This window comes from Muntiacus reevesi, unplaced genomic scaffold (genome assembly GCF_963930625.1).
Source record: "Muntiacus reevesi unplaced genomic scaffold, mMunRee1.1 SCAFFOLD_111, whole genome shotgun sequence".
Taxonomy (NCBI): Eukaryota; Metazoa; Chordata; class Mammalia; order Artiodactyla; family Cervidae; genus Muntiacus; species Muntiacus reevesi.
This window is the reverse complement of record NW_027077961.1, coordinates 363,282-384,668: the sequence shown is the minus strand read 5'-3', so window position 1 is coordinate 384,668 and position 21,387 is coordinate 363,282. Positions and strand designations below refer to the sequence as shown.

Here is a 21,387-nt window from a genome sequence, read left to right as displayed (position 1 = left end):
AGAATCCAGGTCCTGCGTGGAGGCAAGGTGAAGTTCCTGGAGGAGGACTGCGTTTATCCTGAGTGAGGATTGATGGAACCCCACAGATCCCCTTCCCTGTAGTCGGTCCTGGGAGCCCTTGGGGTGAGAAGAGCACACTGGGTCTGTCTGACTTCCTCACATGCGGGACTCAGAGGGACTGGAGGCCTTGTGAAAGCGGCGGGGTCTCAAAATGGCGGACGCGAGAAAGGCGAGTCCTGCCTGGAGTCCAGGCTCCATGCGAGGAAGGATTGAGGCGGTTTGACCCCAACAGGGAGGGATCTTGGCCCTTGGAAGAGGGTCTTGGAGGGCCCAGAACGGGGTGAGCAGGGTGAGCAGTTTCTTGACCGCTGGCTTAGGGAACTCGGGAGGTGAGGTTTTACGGGCAGAGGGCAGAGGTTTCAGGTTGGCAGAGGCTGGACCCCCCAACTCCGAGGTTGGGCTGAGCAGACCCCCGCCCCTGAGGTCAGTGCTTGGAGGCCAGGCAGGACGTGAGGAGGAGCTGAGGACTAAGCATCTCCGCAGCCTAGGACACTCGCGAGGACCTGGGCAGGTGCAGCTGCATGTGGGGCCCCACAGCACTTTCTGTTCAGGCTTGTGTCTTGTGTGTGTGTGTGTGTGTGTGTGTGTGTGTGTGTGTGTGTGTAATACTAGCCATGTATTTTAATACTGGTCATGTTACTTTATTACTGTTTTGTTTTGTTTTTTGACTGTTGAGTTTTTCTTTTATTTTTTTTTTTCATTTATTTTTATTAGTAGGAGGCTAATTACTTCACACCATTGCAGTGGGTCTTGTCATATATTGACATGAATCAGCCTTGGAGTTACATGTATTCCCCATCCCGATCCCCCCGCCCCCTTCCCTCTCCACCAGAATCCTCTGGGTCTTCCCAGTGCACCAGGCCCGAGCACTTGCCTCATGCATCCCACCTGGTCTGGTGATCTGATTCACTATAGATAATATACATGCTGTTCTCTCAAAACATCCCACCCTCGCCTTCTCCCACAGAGTCCAAAAGTCTGTTCTGTACGTCTGTGTCTCTTTTTCTGTTTTGCATATAGGGTTATCATTACCATCTTTCTAAATTCCATATATATGTGCTAGTATGCTGTAATGTTCTTTATCTTTCTGGCTTACTTCACTCTGTATAATGGGCTCCAGTTTCTTCCATCTCAGTAGAACTGACTCAAATGTATTCTTTTTAACAGCTGAGTAATATTCCATGGTGTATATGTACCACAGCTTCCTTATCCATTCGTCTGCTGATGGGCATCTAGGTTGCTTCCATGTCTTGGCTATTATAAAGACTGCTGCAAAGAACATTGGGGTGCACGTGACTGTTTCAGATCTGGTTTACTCAGGGTCTTGTTTTGAGTTTCCTTCTACTCCCCCAAAGGGGACAATCCAGCCCATGCCCGGGGAAAGGTGAGAACTACAAGGGACCCACCACACAACTGGCTGTACTCCCAGTGTCCGCCCCCTCCTACCAGCACAGAAGTCGCAGGGCTGTGCCACAGTACTGCCCTTAGATGTCACCTCCATTTCTCTCACAGGAGCTCCAGGAACCAGCAAGCAAAGGCAGAGGTCTGAAGCCTGTGTCCTGAGTTCAGACAGCAGAGGAGGTCCAGGCAGTATCAGGAGTCAAGGTGAGAGGGTGACCTGAAGTGAACCAGAGGCTCCCTATCCCAGAACAGAGGGGGGCCCCAGAAGACCCCAATTCCTTCCAATTTATTGGACCCAGAAATCTCGGTCTGTGTTGACCGCAGCCTGGGGAGCCACCTCCCTTCCTCCTTCGGGTAGCCAGGGGACTGGCCTCCCAGGAGGAGCGCTCCTGTGAGGACTGAGAGCACCCCTCAAGGGGAGAGCTGTAAGTGGCCTGTGTCGTACCATCCAGGATGCGTTTCTTAGCCCAGGTTGCTCACAGCTCCTCTCTCCCCAAGGCCCTTTGTCCTCATCTGTACCTCTGCCTCACTTCCGTGTCTTGTTTGACCTCAGGCATTGTGCTCGTGGTTGAGATGAGTGAGTGCAGCAAACCCGAGGAAGACCTTCAGGACGCAGGCGAGGCCCAGGGCCCTGTCGAGGTGCCACTCTTGGAGGCTGAGGTGGGGGATTCTGCATTCCACTTAGCCTCCTATGCCCTAGCATCCTCCTCAGCTAATGTGGAGGCCTTGCCCCAAGAAATTCTGGATAGAATGATGGCTAACCTGATGAAGTTCCTGCTCCTCAAGTATCGAGCCAAGGAGCTGACCTCCCAGGCGGAAATGCTGGATACGGTCCTCAGGGATAACCAGGAGCACTTCCCGGTGGTCTTCAGTGAAGTTTCAGAGTGCCTGCAGCTGGTCTTTGGCGTGGATGTGAAGGAGGTGGACCCAGCGGAGCACACCTACATCTTGGTCCCCACCCTGGGCCTCACCTGTGATGAGATGCTGAGGGATGGGGAGGGCCTGCCCAAGGCCGGCTTCTTGGTGCTGGTCCTCAGCGTGATCATGCGGTTTGGAGACCCGGCCCCTGAGGAGGCAGTCTGGGGAGCACTCAGCAGGATGGGGGTGTATGTTGGGAGGGAGCACTGTATCTTTGGGGAGCCCAGGGAGCTTCTGACCCAAGTATGGGTGCAGGAGGGATACTTGAGGTACCAGCAGGTGCCTGAGAGCCACCCTGCTCGTTATGAGTTCCTGTGGGGTCCCCGGGCGTATGTGGAAACCACCAAGTGGCACGTCATGTCATTTACGCTCAGGGTAATGGAAAGGGCTTTGGGGGCATTCCCATTCATGCCTGCAGAGGATTCGAGGGAGGAGGAATAGGGGGCCTGAGCCAGAGCAGCAGCCAGATTGATCCTTCCTTCTGTGATTGAAGAAGCCGTAGTCAGCCTTCTCAGAAGAGAGGGCCGGGCCAGTTGGGGGAACCGGTGTGTAGCATCTTTTGGTTCCTGTTCTCTATGATGACATGGGGATTCGTCTCTTTTTTCTTTAGAAATCTTTCAAAGTTTGATTTCAGAGAAGGCTGAAGAAGCTTCATTGGCTTTGTGAGTGATATTGTCCGAGTGTATTTGTGGTTACTCAGTTCAAAAACTTGAGTTTTGCTGTTTCGTAAAAGATTGGGAAGTTTTCCATTTTTTTTTGTGGTCTTGAACAGAATACAATGGAATAGAATTTAGAACTGTTTTGAAAACATGAACTTTCGTAGCACTAGTATTGAATGGAAAAGAATTAGATAATAAAAGGAATCATAGTGAATTCATGCTTTTGTCCTTCTTGTCTGTCATTCACAATAACTAAATGATCTCAGTTAATTGAATTTTCCTGGATTATTAAAAAAAGTAGCAGACTATCTGAGACCCCTGCTCACTGGCTCAGTTATTCCAAAGACATGTACAGATTCTCTGCTTCGTGAAAGGCCATGTTAGCCGTGGGGACACTAGGAGAAGCAGGACACCCCCACACTTACAGCAATGGTCCAGGATCCGCAGTCACATGAGGTTTGTCTTGGGGGTGAGGGGAATCTCTGAAATGGATCATTGCTGTGAGGTGTCCTTTTGCTTTTTGGATAAACCCCAGAGAGATCTCTTTCTAGGGCAGGCAGGAAGGGGTCCTGGCTCTTTTCCCATAGCTGTTGTCCACAGGGATGAAATAGGTGTTTTCTATCCACCATCTGCTAGGAAACCTAGAGAAATGTGAATCTTGCTGTTTGGTATATGGCCAGTATTCCCTGTGCTAGCCCTCTTGTCTCTGCCTTGGGAAGCTGATTAACAAGTACATTGAAATAACAGATTCTTTGGTCATCTGGACTTTATGATTTTCACATGTGAGCATGGTCTAGATTTCATTTGGATGAAATGAGTGAAGAGAAGCTGCAAAAGTGGACAGGACCTGCTGTGTGACAAGAATCCTTGGAATTTTGAGGGAGCTGTACCCAGCTGGAGACACTGCTCTCTACCCTGAAACACACACAAACACCGAAATTGATATACATTCTCTGAGAGGAAAACACAGAACAGCAATTCTGAGTGGTTTTCTATTCCATTTTTAATTAAGCTGCCAATTCTCTGAGGTGTCCTGAAATCAAAACAATTTCCACAGGGGAGAGGGAAAGTCTCTGAGATGCGAATAAACGAGAAATAAGTAGTAGGCGGTAAAGATGCAACATCTGCCAGCATCCCTGGGTTCAGGCAGGTTTAGTAGTGTGGAGGTAGCAGAGACCCAAGTTAAGGCTGTGCCTTGCATGAAAAGGTAGGACCAACTTCCGGGCCTAAGGAGATGGTGAGGTCACTGCAGTGGGGGTGTGGATGGGTGCAGGCGGCTGAACGGGCAGCTCTCCATGCTGAGTGTCAAACAACAAGGTGAACAGGTGATGTGATTCTGGTCACATATATGGCAGCTGCCAGATAGTCAGTGGATGCTTGAAAAAGATGGAGAATTTCAAGACCCATGTGAACTGCTCAGACTCTCCTCCCCCCAAATAAGGAGATTTTTAACTACTGCTCTTTGTGGAGCATCTGCTAGGCAGTGTGGAATTGGAGAGATGTCAGGTGTTCAGACACCTCTTGTCTTCCTCTCTCCCTGCACACATGGGGACACGACCCTGTCAAGGCCTCTTCATTTAGGAAGGGTCATATGGTGACCTGGGTCCAGTGAATTTTGAGCAGAAGCATTTTTGTCAATGACCATTTGTTCTGAAGGGGCACGGGCACCTGGGGGTTAATCCCCAAGTCAGGACAACACACAGACACAGACCACTCCGAGTGTGCTTCCTCTTCCAGAGACTAAAATCCCTCACCTCTGACCCTTGAGAGGCTGCCCCACAGGGAATTGGCTGCAGGGATTCTACCCACCCGCACAAAAGACCCACAGCCTGCCCCTGCCCCCACGAGCTTCTCTGTCAGAACCCTCTGGGCTGTGGTCAGTGTCCATCACGAGGGCAGCAGCCAGTTGCCAAAGGCCCCTGTTGGGTTTGGGGGCTTCCTCCTCATGAGGCCCAGCCCCGATGCCCCCCACCCCTGCTGCCCACAGTGCCCCCTCTCCCCCAGAACCTGGCGTTGGATTTTTTCCTTCTCACCCCCCACCCCCCATGCCCCACTGAGAGTGGATTAGGCCCTGGTCCTGATGACCTCATGTGTGTAACTTTATTTGCAAATCCCATAGCAGCATCCCCTTCCACTGTGCTTTAGGTGGAACCAGCAGGTCTTGAAGCAGCCCCTGGGCAAGTCTTGTGAGAGGTCAGCAGTAGTCATTGCCATGGAAGTGTGGGGCACATCTCTCAGGTCCTGAGGTGTATCAGACCTTTCATTCCCTGTGGAATCCCTGCAGAGGGTGTTGGAGTAAGCTCGGGTTCTTTTGAATGTAACTGTGAGTTCCTGGCTTTTGAGCCTGAGTGTTAGAGGCAGAGGGGTGTATGGTCAGCCACCCGCAGAGCCTGCTAGGACTTTGGTGACCCCAGTCAGGCTGTTTGAGCAGAGGTCAAGCTCTAGCGGTTGCCTGGGAGGACACTCACCCAAGCGCCAGAGGTCGCAGACTTCAGTGAGGATTCAGAAAGGAGCCAGGCAGGAGAGGAATCTGGGTCCCAAGGGTGCGGGCTGTAAAGATGGTCAACAGCCCTAGAGACATGGAAGCAGCAAGCCCCTGGAGATCCCATCAGACTTGCCCGGGGCTGGCCGGGAGACGTAGTGGGGAGCAGAGGTCACTGCAGGTGAACTGCCACCCCGGTCTCCATGAGGACATCTGTGCTCTGGCGCCAAGGCTGGGAACACAGCCCCAGGGGGCACGCCAGGATGTATATGTGACAGTTCTCATGGCAGGTACTCCTCATGCGCCTTATGGGATATGACTGTTAAGTGTGGTTGGGTTCTTGCTCTGGGTACAGAAGAACCTCAGGCCTTTGATTGCAAGGAGGCCCAAACTGTCCCCCGCCCCCACCGACTTATCTGGAGGTCATTTCCAGGACACAGCATCTTCTGCAGCAGCCTCTGTGTGGACACACACCACCCTGTTCCCAAGCTGATATTTCCTAGGGCATCACAGATTGGACAGGCACCACCCTTGGGTTAAGGATTCTCAGTGAGTGTTCTGCTCCTCTGAGAAGTCCCTGTGTTTCCTCATGGCTTCCCTGGAGGCTCAGTGTTAAAGAATCTGCCTGCAATGTGGGAGATGCAAGTTCAATGCCTGGGTGGGAAGGTACTCTAGAGGAGGAAAAGGCATCCCACTCCACTATTCTTGCCGGGGAAATCCCATGGACAGAGGAGATGGGGTGGAGGGGTGTGTGCCACAGTCCATGGTGTCGCAAAGAGTGAGACATGACTGATCGACTGAGCACTCACATGTATGCACAACTAAAGGTTGCTCTGGACCCTTGTATCCCTGGCAAGACATTGACCCCTGCCTTGATCTTGACAGACTTCTGTGGCAAATAATATTGGCAGACGTCTTAAAATGGTTTTTGAGCAAGTATGGAGTTCCAGGTCGACCCCTGGCCTCGGTTGGTGGCTTTTGCCACATCCAGGCAAAACATCTATGAGGTTGGATTAGGGCAGTGTTTGTGGGACTTGAGAAAAATAGTGGATCCAGAGATGTTTCTGTGGTGGAAGTGGTCCGGTGAGTATATTATATGGGATTGATGTTAAGGGAGAGGAAAAGTTGAAGCTAATTTAGCAAGGGTTGTTTCACACTTACAGGTTCCGTGTGCTTGTGTTTGGTTTCCTTTCTATTTCCTTTTTTCTCATACTCAGCATGTGTTGCCCAAAGTTTCCTTGCCTTTTTTAGTTTGAAAATAGTCTTTATTTTCACCTTTTCCTTTGTAACCCTTTTAACCCTTGTAACCCATTATGATTTGAAAAAAAAAATATTGTGAAAATAGCAGAAATCTCTTATGCCCCTCACCCAGTCTCCCCTATTCCTAATATCTTACAGTAATATGATATATTTATTACAATTAATGAGGAAGTATTGATGCATTATTTATTATCAACTAAATCCCATACTTCACTCAGATTTCTGTAGGTTTTACCCATTCCCGGATCCTGGCAAGGAAAATACCCTACATTTACTTGTAATGTCTCCTTGGGTTCCTCTTAGCTTTATATTTTCTTTGTTTTGGATGGTCTTGACATTTTTGAGGAGTACTCAGTAGATGTTTTGTACCATGTCCCTTGACTGATATTTGTCTGATAATTTACTCTTGACTAGCCTGGGATTACAAGTTCGGGGGAGGAATTTTACAGATGTAAAATCCTATTCTCATCACATTGTATCAAGGGTGTATACTATTAGCACAATTGATCACTGATGATGCTCTCATTGATCATGTGGCTGAGGTAGTGCTTGTCATGTGTCTATGTGATAAAGTGATCGTTTTATACCCCCTTTCTATCCTGTCCTCTTTGGAAGAAAGTCACGATGTGCAGTCCATGCCTCAGGGGTGAGGAGTTATGCTCCCCTTTCTACAAGTGGGAATGTCTGCATAAATTGGAATGTTACTGTGTGGAACACTTGCCTATCCTTGTTTGTGTAATTAAGAAATTATTTCTGTTTCTCAGTATGGAATCATGGTATCTTTATTACATGTTGGGTTACAATCCAATACAACTTTATATATTTTTATTTTCAAATTGTTCTCGGATTGGTCATTAAGAACTCTTCCTGTCATCTCCTTTCGTAGTTACCTTTGTCATAAATCTTACATGGAAAAAGAAAAAGCTATCCCCAAAGCAATCTGCAAAAAAAACAAACCAAAAACAGAAGAGAAAAAAATTGAAATCAAAAATAAAGAAAAAAAAGTCATGGGATAAAAACTGGTTCATTGGAAAGATCAACCAAATTGATAAAACTCTAGCCAGATATTCAAAATCTAAAAAACAGAAGACAAATGGCTAATATCAGAAATGAAGAACTATTACTACAATTCTACAACCTGTACACCAAAGATGTTGGAAGGATAAAAGTAAACACTAAGAACAAATCTATGTATAGTACATAAATTCAGGAACTTAAGTGGAATTTAAAATTCTTCAAAATTCACAAACTACCCAACTCACCCCTGATGAAATGTATAACCTTTATAGTACTACAGCTATTAGAGAATGGATATCACGTTTTGAAATTTTCTAAGAAGAAAATCTTTAGAACCTCAGAAATATAATAAAACTCAAAACAGAAATTGTCAGAACCATCTTTATCAGAAATCTGAAGAATTGTCAAAAGTTAGCAGCAACTAAGCTACCAAGACTGTGAGCTCCTCTGGGTCAGGGTTACTTATCATGCTCTGTGGTCCTGGTGTCCACCATGGGCCTTGGCACACAGTGGGAGATCAGAAAGTGTTTGCTAAATAATGTCTTACTCATGGCTCCTGCAATCTGGATGGATCAACTCTATTTGGCCCTCAGTACACGTAACAGGTCAACACGACCATAAACACAAACGGGAGCAGTGACACAAGTACATCTCTGCAAACATCTGTGGAGAGGTGCCTGACACACAGCCAAGAGAGACAGAACTGTTTGAGCACATGGGTAGGTTTAAAACATCCACTTTTTTTTTTTTCATGAAAATCTGATCACTGCTGTGATAGAACAAAATGGTGACAAGAAAGAGTTCCTCATAGAATGACAAGCTGAGCCCATGTCCTCCAAGTGCTGGGAGAACAGAAGTGGCATTTAGAATGAATTGACCAACCAGACACAATAGGAATGCTATTTTGGTTTGGAGGAATACAATATTTTGATGACTTCCAGAAGTATAAAACCCAGGCCTTTCCTAACATATACTGTGGCACATTCAAGATACAGAGAACTTTGACTCTTCTAACAGCATAAACATTCTGACCATTCCCTGATAGTGTATGTGTTAAATGTCAGTACACAAGATACAAGTGCCTGCACAGTCTGAATTCCAGGCCTGGCCTTCCTGCCATTATTATACAAAAGTGAGTGTATGAAACCAGTATTGAGTAATTCTGTTTCACTTTTGCGTAAGTCCAAAGGACCTGAGACTGTGTTTGGTTAGCAAATCCACCCTTCTAGCAACAGAGAGGTCAAGACAGTAAGGTGATAGAAACCTAAGCACAAAAATAGGCCTACGACCAAAATTCAGATGCAAATGCAATATTGCACATGACCATAGGTTAGAGAGTCCATCAGACACAATGACGATGCTCAGCTGATGTTTTCAGCTCCTCATCAATACTTCATGCTTTCATGAGTTGGGGCCATGATGTCGAGCAGTCACTGGATTGAGTTTGATCTGAAAGAATATAGAGAACACAGGTGAACTGAAAGTGTGTCTTATTGAAGCAACTTGATGTCAAAATGAGCAAATGGTTGATCTTAGATGGGAGTTTAAATGGTGCCCTTCTTTTGAGGTATTCATAAGTACATCGCAAACTGAGAACATTTAAGCCTTTCTCATACCCAGAAAACAGATCCAAATCCCACTTAAAAAAGGAACTGAGGAGGATGAGAGAGCCTAGGTGTGATCATGTCACTCTGCTGCTTAATTCTCTACCGCCCATAAAATAAAAGCTTCCCAAGTGGCTCCAGTGGAAATGAACCTGCCTGCCAATGCCAGAGACATAAGAGATGCAGGTTCGACCCATGGGTTGGGAAGATCTCGCGGACAAGGAAATGGCAACCCACTCCAGTACTCTTGCCTGGAGAATTCCATGGACAGAGGAGCCTGGTGGGCTACAGTCCTTGAATGACTTAGCACAAACACATAGTCAGAAGTATCGAGCCTGATTTCTTCAGTGGAGACTGTCTAGAAGCTCCAGTTAGTTAGTCACCTAGCAAGAGTTGTTCTCAATTCCTTACGAGCGTGATTTCATTCATTCTGGAGAAGAAATTTTTTCATGACTAAAGAGCAAGGACCGCAGAGAAAAATTGATCTTAGTGGTTTAAAGGAAAATAGAAGTTAGGTCTTTTCTTTCCAGCCCCCATCCCACCTCCAAACGTCTGTTCGTGGTCTTTTCCCTAGTCTCCAGGTGGTTTCACAGGTGGAGACAGCCAATAAATAGTGATTTCTGTGCTCTGCACATCAACCCTGCAGTCTAGCCTGTTCTAGTGGGAAGGGGAAGTAGCACGTTGCCCATGGGATTGTCAGAACACGTGACCGTCAGACTTGCAAGCACTGACTGCACAGGCCAGACCACCTATCACTCCTCCAGCTGCCAGCACGCCATTGATCAGCCACCGTCAGGAGAGCATTGCTGTTGCAAGGAATGAGGTCACTTCCAATTTGAGTGAGACCCTACATGCTCAGTCGCTCAGTTGTGTCCGACTCTTTGTGACCACATGGACCGCAGTTCTCCAGGCTCTTCTGTCCATGGGTTTTCCCATGCAAGAATACTAGAGTGGGTTGTCATTTCCTCCTCCAGGGGTGCTTCCTGACCCAGGGATCAAACCCTCATCTTCTGCATTGCAGGCAGATTCTTTACCACTGAGCCACATTGTGAAATATCTCTGAATGGGAATATCTCTCAACAGGCTTACCTCAGTTCAAGCAAGGAGTGTTTTCCCATGGTCTTTGCTGCTGAATTCCTTCACTTGTCACTGCTCCTCTGAGTTAGTGTACCATGATTTTCTGTGCTGAATCTATTCCTATGTTGATAGCAACTTTCCTTCCTTAGCATCAGGCCAAGCCAGCAGGACTATCAGTATGTTAAGTATTAAGCACCTACAGATGAGATGGTTGGATGGCATTACCGACTCAATGGACATGAGTTTCAGTTAACTCTGGGAGTTGCCGATGGGCAGGGAGGCCTGGCGTGCTGCAGTCCATTGGGTCGCAAACAGACACGACTGAGAGACTGAACTGAACTGACTATGTACAGGGTGTCTAGGGGGAACGGCAGTCAAGGTGGCAATCAGTAAGACAGAAATCATCATGAGAGTCTAGTGGAGGCCATAGAACGTATGCAAATACCTAGGGCAGAGGCAGGTGTGAAGTTTGCCTGCTCAGATCTGAACAAGGTTCAGAAGAGACACTGAAGAGTAAGGTCAGATACGAATGGCAGACTGGGAGGAGGCTTCGTAGAAAAGCTAACAATAGGAGAGAGAGGGGAAAGTCACTGCCTGCACCGCTAACCCAGTAGTTGGAAGTACAGTCCTATATGAGAAGTCCCAATACGGTCATTCTGTGGCCAGAACAGAAGGTTGTGGAGCAGGGAAAGACAAAAGGAACACACAAATACAGATGCTGGTGGGAGCTCGCTGGCTGATAAAATGAATAAAACTGCCCAGCTCCAGGAGAAACACTGGCCCAGCACAGGGGCCAAGTATTGTCAGTGTTCCCCCCGAAACTTTTTTTTCTTTTTAATTGAGCTGTAAATCCAGATTTTGATGTGGCCTCTCCCGATTTTACATGTGCCCGTGGCTCTGCTTCACCTGGCCTCCTGAACACATGCCTCCTCCTGTGGTGGTGGTGGGCCTGAACACTGTGCCCACCAAGATTTTCAGCCTGCTTCCTGGGCAGCTCCCAGTGGCCATGCTGGCACCTCTGTGCGCCATCTGGATGCCTATCATGGCTCAGGCCCAGAACCCCTTCTATTGCTGTTCAGGCAGTCGCTCTTTCCCATAAACTCCAGCCATTGTTTCCCATAATCCCCACGGTGTTCAGGTTCACCCCTAGAGGACCCCAAATATGCAACCTATTGAGACAGATAGAGGCGGTCCTGGCGTCAGAACACTCCATGGAATAAGGAGCCTGAAAACACAAGGGATTTCCCACCCAGCACAGGACTTCAGCGCCTCCATCCTGGGCCTGCCTGAACATTTGAGTCCCCTCAGGCAGCTGCTTGCTCGGAAGGCAGGACATATGCCTGCCCACCTCCAGCACAATGTGGGTACCTTGTACACACTCAGGGAAGCCCCTCAGATGCTCTGCACCCACTCATTGAAAAGACCCATCAAGGGCTTGACAAGAGCCTGGTGGAGTGGCTCCATGGAAAAAGGAACACTGTCCAGGAGGCTCCTCACTTGACATATGAGGAGAAATTAAGCCTGCCCTTGTCGGGGGCCCCCAAAGATCCCTTCCTGTCCTGCAATGCACAGGGCTGGAGCTTGTGGTCCCTGTCCGAGGCCTGCGGGTGTTCAGTTTGGGGACTCGCTGGTGTCTGGACAGCAGGCCCGAGCTTTGGCTTAATTGCACGGCCTGCATCTGGTGACATTTTCTTGTTTCTCTTTTCGTTTCCCTTTTCAGCTGAGCACTCCAAGGGTGTCACACCTCAGCACCCTTTGCTTGCTGGGGTGTCCATTTTATAACACGCTTTCTCTTAAAAGAGTGTTTGTCCTGAGGAGCATAGCAAAGAGCCCTCCAGGGTCATGCTGCAGAGACAAGGGCTCTAAGGTCAGGAGAGGGGAGAGCGCGCACACCAGTCCACCAAAACCAAAAGTCTGGGTCTCCTTGTTGGCAGTCTGGTGCAGGCAGAGGAGGCCCCTGAGAAAGGGCACAGGGCGGTGCAGGCCAGACCTCTGTCAGCCCCAGCACTGAGCTGCCATGACGCCTGACCAAGCTACTCACTTCCAAGTCAAAACACAGCTCCTTATGAAGGTTCGCTGTCCGGTGAACACCTTACCTTTTCAGAAGGTTTCATTTGATTTTTTTGTCTTGACTTCCGTATGCCACCTGACCTGGAATTACGTTAAGATGCTGCTTTTAAAAACCACATTCCCAGGAATCTCAGCATGTGTGGCACCTGCTTACCTGTCAATCTATAAAGTGGAGATGTGCTGATTGCAATCTCAAGTCACCTGCTTGTCACAAAAGGTAACTTTTATTTACAAAGCCAAGGCTGCCTGACATCCAAAGAGACCCATGGGGTACATCACTCCCCCCACTCAGTCCTTGGTAGCTTTCAACTGATGTCTGCGGAGTGAAGTGGCTAAGCATGGGTCTTTCTGGGCCGGGCAGAGGCGGCAGCGTAAGGTCACAAAAGACTGGAGGGAGGGAGCATGGCCCTTATGGGCTGGCCCTGGACAGTCAAGCTATCTCGAGCCCCAGGCATGCCCTGGTCATCCGAGGAGAGGCCAGGTGGCTCTAAAGGCATGGGTTTTGTTCTGTCCCTGAAGCCGCACAGGCAACACTGTCGAGGAGAGTGGAAACGCAGTTCAACCAGACAGGGTGTCTCAGAGAGGGGTCCTGCCTCACAGGTGCTCCAGCTAGCTTAGGGTGACTTTGGGGGCCCAATAGGGCAGACCCCGGGGAGCCGGGAATCCACGGCCAACTCACTTCCCACCAGCTCTCCCTGAGCCTCCCTCGGCCAAGTGCTCATCTTGGGTCCTCAGTGGCTCTTTCGTCCCCTGGGCTCCCCTGCTCTGTCGTTTCACAAAGGGCGGTGCCATGGCCAAACAGGGATGAGGTGGGGAGGCTGGAAGAATCTGATTACTGGATGACAGAAACAAGGCTTAACCTGTGAAGAGCAAACTTGGCGGTGGTCTGGAGTGCCAGCTCTCTGCTGGAGGAACCGCCTGGGACTCTGTGGGAACTGTCATGAGGAAGGGCCCTGGGACGAGTCGAGTTACTAACTGGCAGGGGAGACTGATGAGACACCATGGCCTGGGTTTTGTCCATGCCCAGCACCACAAACAAGGCCTTTGAATGGGCAGCAAGGTGCTCAGCCATCCGCTGAGCCTCTGGAAACGGAGGGAATGTCCCCATCTCCAGGGTCTGAGGTCCCAACCAAGGGATTCCTGAGGCCCCATGCAAACCGTCCAGACGATGAGCTCTGCATGCCCCCGCCCTGAGCAAACATGGGGATGCCCATGTCTAACTCAGGCAGCACCTCTGATCTTCGAGCAGTGCTCTGGGAAGTTTTGGGGGCTGGGGTCAGTCAGGCCATCATGGGGGCTGGGCTGGACTGCAGTGAGGCTGAATCCTTGGCCCTCACGGGCCCCAGGGGCACAGCAGCTCAGCCACCCACCCTCCTCCCGAATGCCTCTCCTTCCTGGTAGAAGAGTCTAAGGTCACCCAAGCAGTGGGGACTTAGAATCCAAAACAAAGGAGTTCGTGGCCTCCAAGACCCCTCTGGCCACTCTGCACAAGAAGGGTCCATGGTGGGGGGACATCCAGGTAGACCAGTGAAAGAGAGCCACCAGGAGACGACCCTGGGGATACCCCGGAGAGGAGGAGTGTGAAGTCACTATGTGCGGCCATGGCCATCTCCAGGCTGCTGAATTCTTGCTAACTCATGTGCCACTCGTCACTGTCTTTGGCTAAAACATCTTTAATACAAAACTTTACAAGTGTGGTGATTCCTGAGGGGCCCCATGGGAAGGTGAGTGGTCCCTGACTGTCATGGTTGCAGCAGCCTCCCATCCAGCATTTGTGCTGGGACTGCAGCCTTCTCTCAAGTGTTAAGGAGGCACCATCCTGAGAGATGATGAGGGGGTCCAGGCACCCCGGAACAGAGGGCCCCATAGAACACAACTCCACCACTCCTGGGCCTCCTGGGGGCCCCGTCTGGGCTGTCAGGCTGAGACCCCAAGCCCCCTTACTTCCTCAGTGAATTCAGGGATTCAGAGGCTTGGTCTTTGGGGCACAGTCAAAGGTGGGCAGAGGGAGGTGCACACGTCCTACCCAGATACGAGGTGAGGACCAGAGGAGACTGAGGGTCCCCAGGGGATGCATGTGCCACCCTCCCGACAGCCCTGGGGGACCATGCATCCTGATGTCCAGATGTGACATCACTGATCCTGATGGGAAGGGAGAAGTGAGGGCCTGGGTCAGGTGCCCGTGTTCAGGTCAGCAGAGTGAATGAGACCAGCTGTGTCAAGAGTCAAGGTGGAACCCTGAGGGGACGACTGGGACACCAGGACATCAAGGTCATCAATGCTCTCAGCCCTGGGAGACCTCAGCAGGATTGTGGTAATGAGCGCCCTACTCCTGCTTGCCTCTCAGGGATTCCAGCTGGGGAGGGTCTGGTTCTAAGGGGAGCAATGTCGGGGTACGAGTGTGGTACCCAGACCTGCTGAGAGTCAAAGTGAAGAGCAGGAGGAGGGTTGAGGAATGTCAGGGCAACATCTCAGTTCTGGGAAGCCCTGGGCTTGGAGCCCTGAAGTCATGTCCGCAGACTCCCCCTGAGAGTGTCAGGTCAGTGATGGCCTGGTGTGAGGGCCCTGTCTCTGGTCAACACAAGGGGCATCCCTAGATCTGCCAGGGCTCGAGATGAGGACCTTGACAGAGGGCACAGGCAACCCCACAGATCCTGGAACCCGCTTTCCGCCTGGGGCGACTCTGCTGGCTGCATGGGCACAGGGTCTAGCAACACTGGAGATGTGATGTAAGGGGCGGGGCCTCAGAGATTGGACAGGAGATTCTTAGGTTCTGAAGGAGTTTAGGTGAGGACCCTGAGGGAGGACTGAGGACCCTGTGGGCGGACTGAGGGGACCCCTCAATAGGAGGTTTTTAAGTGGCCTGTGTCAGACCATCCCGGGTGTGATTTTCAGCCAAGACCTGTGGTACCCATCTGTCCCCTGCCTCACCCCTGTCTGTGGTTTCATCACAGGCAACACACTCATGGTCGAGATGAGTGAGCTGAGCAAGTCAAGCAGGCACGAGGAAGACCTTCAGGACCCAGGCGAAGCCCAGGGTGCGGTGGAGGTTCAGCTCTTGGGGGCTGAGTTCGGGGAGGCTGCATCCCCCTTGGCCTCCTCTGCACCCGGGGAGTGCAGTCACTCTGCCCGCTATGAGTTCCTGTGGGATCCCTGGGCCTATCTGGAGACCAGCAAGTGGCAAGTCATGGCATGTGTGCTCAGGGTCAAACAAAGGGCTTTGAGGGCCTTCCCACCCCTGTCTGCAGAGGCTGCAAGGGAGGAGGAAGAGGGCGCCTGAGCCAGAGCAGGAGTCAGGTGATCCTTCCCTCTGTCATTGAAGAGGGAGTGGTCAGCCTTCTCAGAAGTGAGGGCCTGGGCAAGTTTGGGGAACTGGTGTGTAGCATCTTTGGGTTCTTTTTTTCTATGATGACATGGAGATTCATCTCTGCTTTCTTTAGAAACATTTCAAACTCTGATAGTTTAATAGAAGGTTAAATAACATGTAATGTCTTAGTTTGTGAATGATGAGGATCAAAATGTGTTTGTAGTTACCGAGTTCAAGTACAGGAGTTTTGCTCTTTTGTAAAAGAGATGGGGAAGTTTTCCATTTTGTTTTGTGACCCAGAAGGGGATACATTGGAATGTAAATTAGAACTGTTTTGCAAACTTGAGCTTACTTAGCAGCAATACTGATGGGGGAAGATTTAGATTATAATCAAGGTGATCATAGTGAATTCATGTTCCTGCGCTTTTGGGATATCACTCTCAAAACCTAAGTTATCTGTTTATTTGGGTTTGTCTGGCTTATTTACGGAAGTAGCCAACAAATAATCTGAGCCCTTGCCCACTGGCTCATTTATTCTGAAGACCTTTACACAGCCTCTTCTCCCTGAAAGGCTGTGTTAGCAGTGAAGACACAAGGAGAAGCAGGGCACCCCCATACCTAGAGTGATGGTCTAGGAGCAAGAGTCACACAAGGAATCTGCAGGGACCTCCCCTAGTCCCACAGAACAAGCAACACAGGGCGAAGCTCCAGGAGGAGCACCCTGGGGTTGGTGCATGAACCAGGGCTCTTTGGGTCTTTGGGAAGCTGGATTCCTTCTGTGAGAGGAAGGGCTCTCACAGGAAGGGCTCTTGTGATGGGCTGCATGGTGGTATCCCTCAGTATTGCATTGTGACTTAGGGCTGAAGGGAATGTCTGAAAGGGACCACTGCTGTGAGGTGTCCTTTTGCATATTGGATAATCTCCAAAAAGATGTGTTTATGGGGCAGGAAGGAAAGGGGTTCTGGCTCTTGTAACATTGCTGCTGACCACAGGGGCAATGGAGGTGTCTTCCACACCATATCTTCTAGGAATCCTGCAGAACTTTGGTCACACTACTTTGAAGTGATGCCCAAGAAATTCATGGAACTATCCTCTCTTTCCCTTGTCTCTGGGACAAGGTATTAATGAACTTTAAAATATCTTCTTTTGTAATTGGCCATTAATCAAGGACTTGTGTACCTAACAGAAGCAGAAGGTATTAAAAAGACATGGCAAGATACACAGAAGAACTATACAAAGGAGATCTTCATGACCCTGATAATCACGATTGTGTGTTCACTCACCTAGAGCCAGACATTCTGGAATGTGAAGTCAAGTGGGTCTTAGGAAGCATCACTACTCACAATGCTAGTGGAGGTGATGGAATTCCAGTGGAGCTATTTCAAATCCTAAAAGATGATGCTGTGAAAGTGCTGCACTCAACATACCAGCAAATTTGAAAAACTCTTCAGTGGCCACACGACTGGCAAAGCTCAGCTTTCATTCCAATACCAAAGAACGTCAATGCCAAAGAATGCTCAAACTACCGCACGATTGCACTTATCTCAAACACTAGTAAAGTAATGCTGAAAATTCTCTGGCTGAGTTGCCAACACTGCCCTTAGTTTTGGATTGGGTTATTTGGGTGGTTGTTCGGTGTCATAATAAGCACAACATAGCTTGTGTTTCTGTGTTCCTGTTGACTTTTCAAAGAAGAGCTTTTGGATTTTAAGCAAGTGATTTCGTTTCTATGGATGATCATAGTTTTTATCATGGGATTAAATGAGAAATCACAGCCCAAAGTAATCTTTCCCAAACAAAATTAGTTAATTTCTCTCAAAGTAATATATTCTACTGCATAATAATATTATTTTAAAAACAGTGGTTGAATATATTCTAACTTTCATGTCAGTTGGGCATGTAGCGTGTGGACAGATTCATTCTGTATTGACCAAATGTGACTACATACAGGATTGGGGATTATCTCCTACTGTGTAGACTGAAGCGACTTAGCAGCAGCAGCAGCAGTGTGGAGTTTTGGACAAAATTATGAGAAAGTTTCCTACTCTTCCTGACTCATTTCTCCCCATGAGGACTGCCAATGTCACCCTCAACCAAGGAGGAAACATGCTTGCTCCTTTGGAAATAAGAAGTGTGACATATTTACAAAATGAAGGACTATGTTTATAGTAGGATTTTTAAGAAACTCCTAACAGACAAAAAGCAAAGAGCAGTTAGTTGAATAGAATGCTATCCTGGGAACGACCAGTTGTGTCCCTGGAATGATGCTTGTTATTCTATCATGAGTCATGCACCTTCTTAAGACAAAAGTGACCGAAAACACACAGGTTACAATAAGTCATCTGTGCAATGACATAGGAAGGGTTTCACACGGTCATGGACAAAGCATGCAAGGGTGAGCACCTGGAGGCTAAGCACCTCATCAGGACACATCCATGCTGAGCATTTTATGGAGCCCAGGCCAAGTGTGCTCACTCATTTTAGGCACAGTTTCTGGTCCATCTATATCATCAAGGGTGGACTGCAAAAAAAAGAAAAAAGACAATCCAATCAAAAAATGGTCAGAGCACCGAATAGACATTTCCCCAAAGATGACACAGATGTCCAAAAAGCACATGAAAAGAGTCTCAATATTCTTAATTATCAGACACATGCAAATCAAAACTCCAAAGAAGAATCACCTTACACTGGACAGAATGGCCATCATTAAAAACAACCTATGATGAATAAATGCTGGGGAGGGTGTAGAGAAATGGCATCCCTTGTACACTGTTGGTTGAACAATAAATTGGTACATTCAACATGAAGAATAGTGTGGAGGTTCCTTAAACAATTGCAAACAGAACTACCATATGATCTAGCAATCCCACTCCTGGATATATACCAGGAAAAGACAACAACCCTAGTTTGAAAAGATACAGGCATCCCAATGTTCATTGCATCACTATTTATAGTAGCCAAGATGGAAGCGATGTAAATGCCCATCAACAGATAAATGGATAAGGAAGATGTGGCACACACACACACACACACACACACACACACACACACACACAGGAAAACTACTCAGCCAAGAAAAATAATGGAGTAATACCACTTGTAGAAACATGAATGGACCTAGAGATTATCATACTAAGTGGAACATGTCAGAAGGAGAAAGACAAATATCCTATGATATTAATTATATGTGGAATCTAAAAAGATGACATAAATGAAATTATTTGCAAAGCAGAAACAGACTCAGAGAATAAACTTCTGGTAACCAAAGGGGAAAAACAGGGGAAGGGATAAGTTAGGAGTTTGGGATTAATAGATACACAACTATGTATAAAATACTAGTACAGTGGTACTGCGGAAGAATGTTGAGAGTCCCTTGGACAGCAAGGAGACCAAGTCAGTCAATTCTAAAGAAATCAACCTTGAATATCCATTGGAAGGACTGATGCTAAAGCTGAAGCTTCAATATTTTGGCTACCTGATGTGAAGAGCCAACTTACTGGAAAAGACCCTGATGCTGGGAAAGACTGAAGACAGAAGGAGAAGATAGTGCTAGAGGGTGAGATGACTGGATGGCATCACCGACTCAATGGACGTGAGTTTGAGCAAACTGTGGGAGAGGGTCAAAGACAGGGAAGCCTGGTGTGCTACAGTCCGTGGGGTCACAAAGTCGGACACGGCTGAGTGACTGAAGAACAATGTATAAAATACAGAATTAAGGTCCTACTGTATAGAACAGGGAACTATACTCACTATCTACAATAACCTATAATGGAAAAGAATCTGGAAGTATTTATATAGTGAATGACCTTGATGTACACCAGAAACGATGGACACAGCATTGTTAATCAACCATGTGAAAGTGAGGGAGAGTCACTCTGTGGTCTCTGACTCTTTGTGACGCCATGAACTCTACATTATACAGTTCGTGGAATTCTCCAGGCCAGAATGCTGGAGTGGGTAGCCTTTCCCTTCTCCAGGGGATCTTTCCAACCCAGGAATGGAACTGGGGTCTCTTGCATTGCAGGTGGACTCTTTACCAACGGAGTTATGAGGGAAGTCCTAACTATACTTCAATTAAAAAAAAAAAAAAAAAAAGTGACGTTGGAAGAGCTGGCCAGCAGATGGCACGAGCAAACAGCACATTACTGTCAAACTTTAGTTTCATTTCAGACACAAAGCTGGCCCCATTCCTAAAGCCTCCTCCAAGTCTCATTTGGGAACACGAGGTGGGCAATACAACAGGCCAAGGCCACCCTCCCACAACATCTTGTCTTCAATGCCTGCACTACTCCTTCAAAGGCAGTAAGCGAGGGGCCCACACTGCTAAACTCCTCCTGGCACTTGAAGCCTCCACAGCTCAGGCCACTGGGGAATTGCTCTGGGCAATCCTGTACCATTTCTTCCTTCTCTGCACAATGCACCAGCAGCAGCCACTCTGCTCAGCCTGGGGGACACTGGGTGCCACAGGGGACAAATCAACTTCTTGCTGGGGGCCAGGAGAATCTGGGACCAACACCCTCACCTCTGTGTGTGTTTGGTCGCTAAGTCGTGTCCTACTCTTTGTGACCCCATGGAAGGCAGCATGCCAGGCTTCCCTGTCCTTCACCATCTCCCAGTTTGCTCAAATTCATGTCCACCGAGTTGGTGAAGGTATCTAACCATCTTCCGAGAAATAACTCTCAGAACTTAAAGACTTAATATCATATCTCTAAAGTTCTTTCTGGATTTAAGAACAAGAATTGGAAACCTCATCATAAGTCAGGAGAAGTCAGCCTGTGGAAGAAGTTGCCCATGCCCAGTTCAGCGAGAACAGGCACCAGCTGCCAGAGCTGCTCATCCTGAAAAAGAGCCATGCTTGTGGTCTGACTCACCTGTGCACCGCTCTTGTCTATCTGCTGCCTGACCCTGTGTACATGAGGCACACAAAGCTTTGTCAAATCACTGTCTAACCAAATGACTGAATCAATGAATTCTTTTCAGGCAGAGAGGCAGGGCTTGCCTTCCAAGTGGCAAGTAAGGTCATTAATCAACTGTACGCAGGGTTATGGCCAGATGCCTTAGAGTCGCCCTTGAGTTGGACCCAGGCTAGTATCCCAGGCCCCTTCCGGTGACCTTGCTCCAGCTACACAACTAGGCTCAGTTCCCTTCATGGGTCTGACCCTTCTGGTGGCCCTTCCCCCATTTCCCAGCCAAGGAGACCCTCTTCACTATGAGACCCAGCCCAGACGACACTCCCATCTAAAAAGCCCTCCACGGTCCCTTGATGTGAGTCAGTGTTTGGTTCCCCACATTTCATGCTCCCCAACCTCTGCTTCGTTTCAGGTGCTGCACTTTATAGATCTGCCTGGAAGATTCAGTCCAGCCTCCCCAATCCCAAGCCCTGAGTGAGACAGGGGTGAGTGGACACCTGACGCCCTGCACAGTGGGGGACACTCTTGCAGGATAGGTGTCCGTGGAATTGAATGCACATTGCCTCCTGAGTTCTGGCACCCAGACTTGCCCTCTCACATCAGGCTGTGCTTACACTGGGTC

General features: G+C 48.6%; 1 protein-coding gene across 1 annotated transcript; it reads left to right on the top strand.

Annotated features, from left to right (window-relative positions):
* The first annotated feature begins 2,034 nt into the window (after positions 1-2,034).
* On the top strand, positions 2,035-15,828 carry LOC136155283 (melanoma-associated antigen 10-like). The gene is made up of 2 exons (XM_065917111.1): positions 2,035-2,726; positions 15,723-15,828. Exons 1-2 carry the CDS (start codon positions 2,035-2,037, stop codon positions 15,826-15,828), a joined length of 798 nt encoding a protein of 265 aa, XP_065773183.1.
* The last annotated feature ends 5,559 nt before the right edge of the window (positions 15,829-21,387 follow it).

Bases quoted from the DNA above. Each gene is read 5' to 3' on its own strand.
- LOC136155283 (XM_065917111.1), top strand. From the start codon at position 2,035: ATGAGTGAGTGCAGCAAACCCGAGGAAGACCTTCAGGACGCAGGCGAG. The intron at 2,727-15,722 runs GTGGCACGTCAT...TCTGGAGACCAG, and splicing joins GCGTATGTGGAAACCACCAA to CAAGTGGCAAGTCATGGCAT.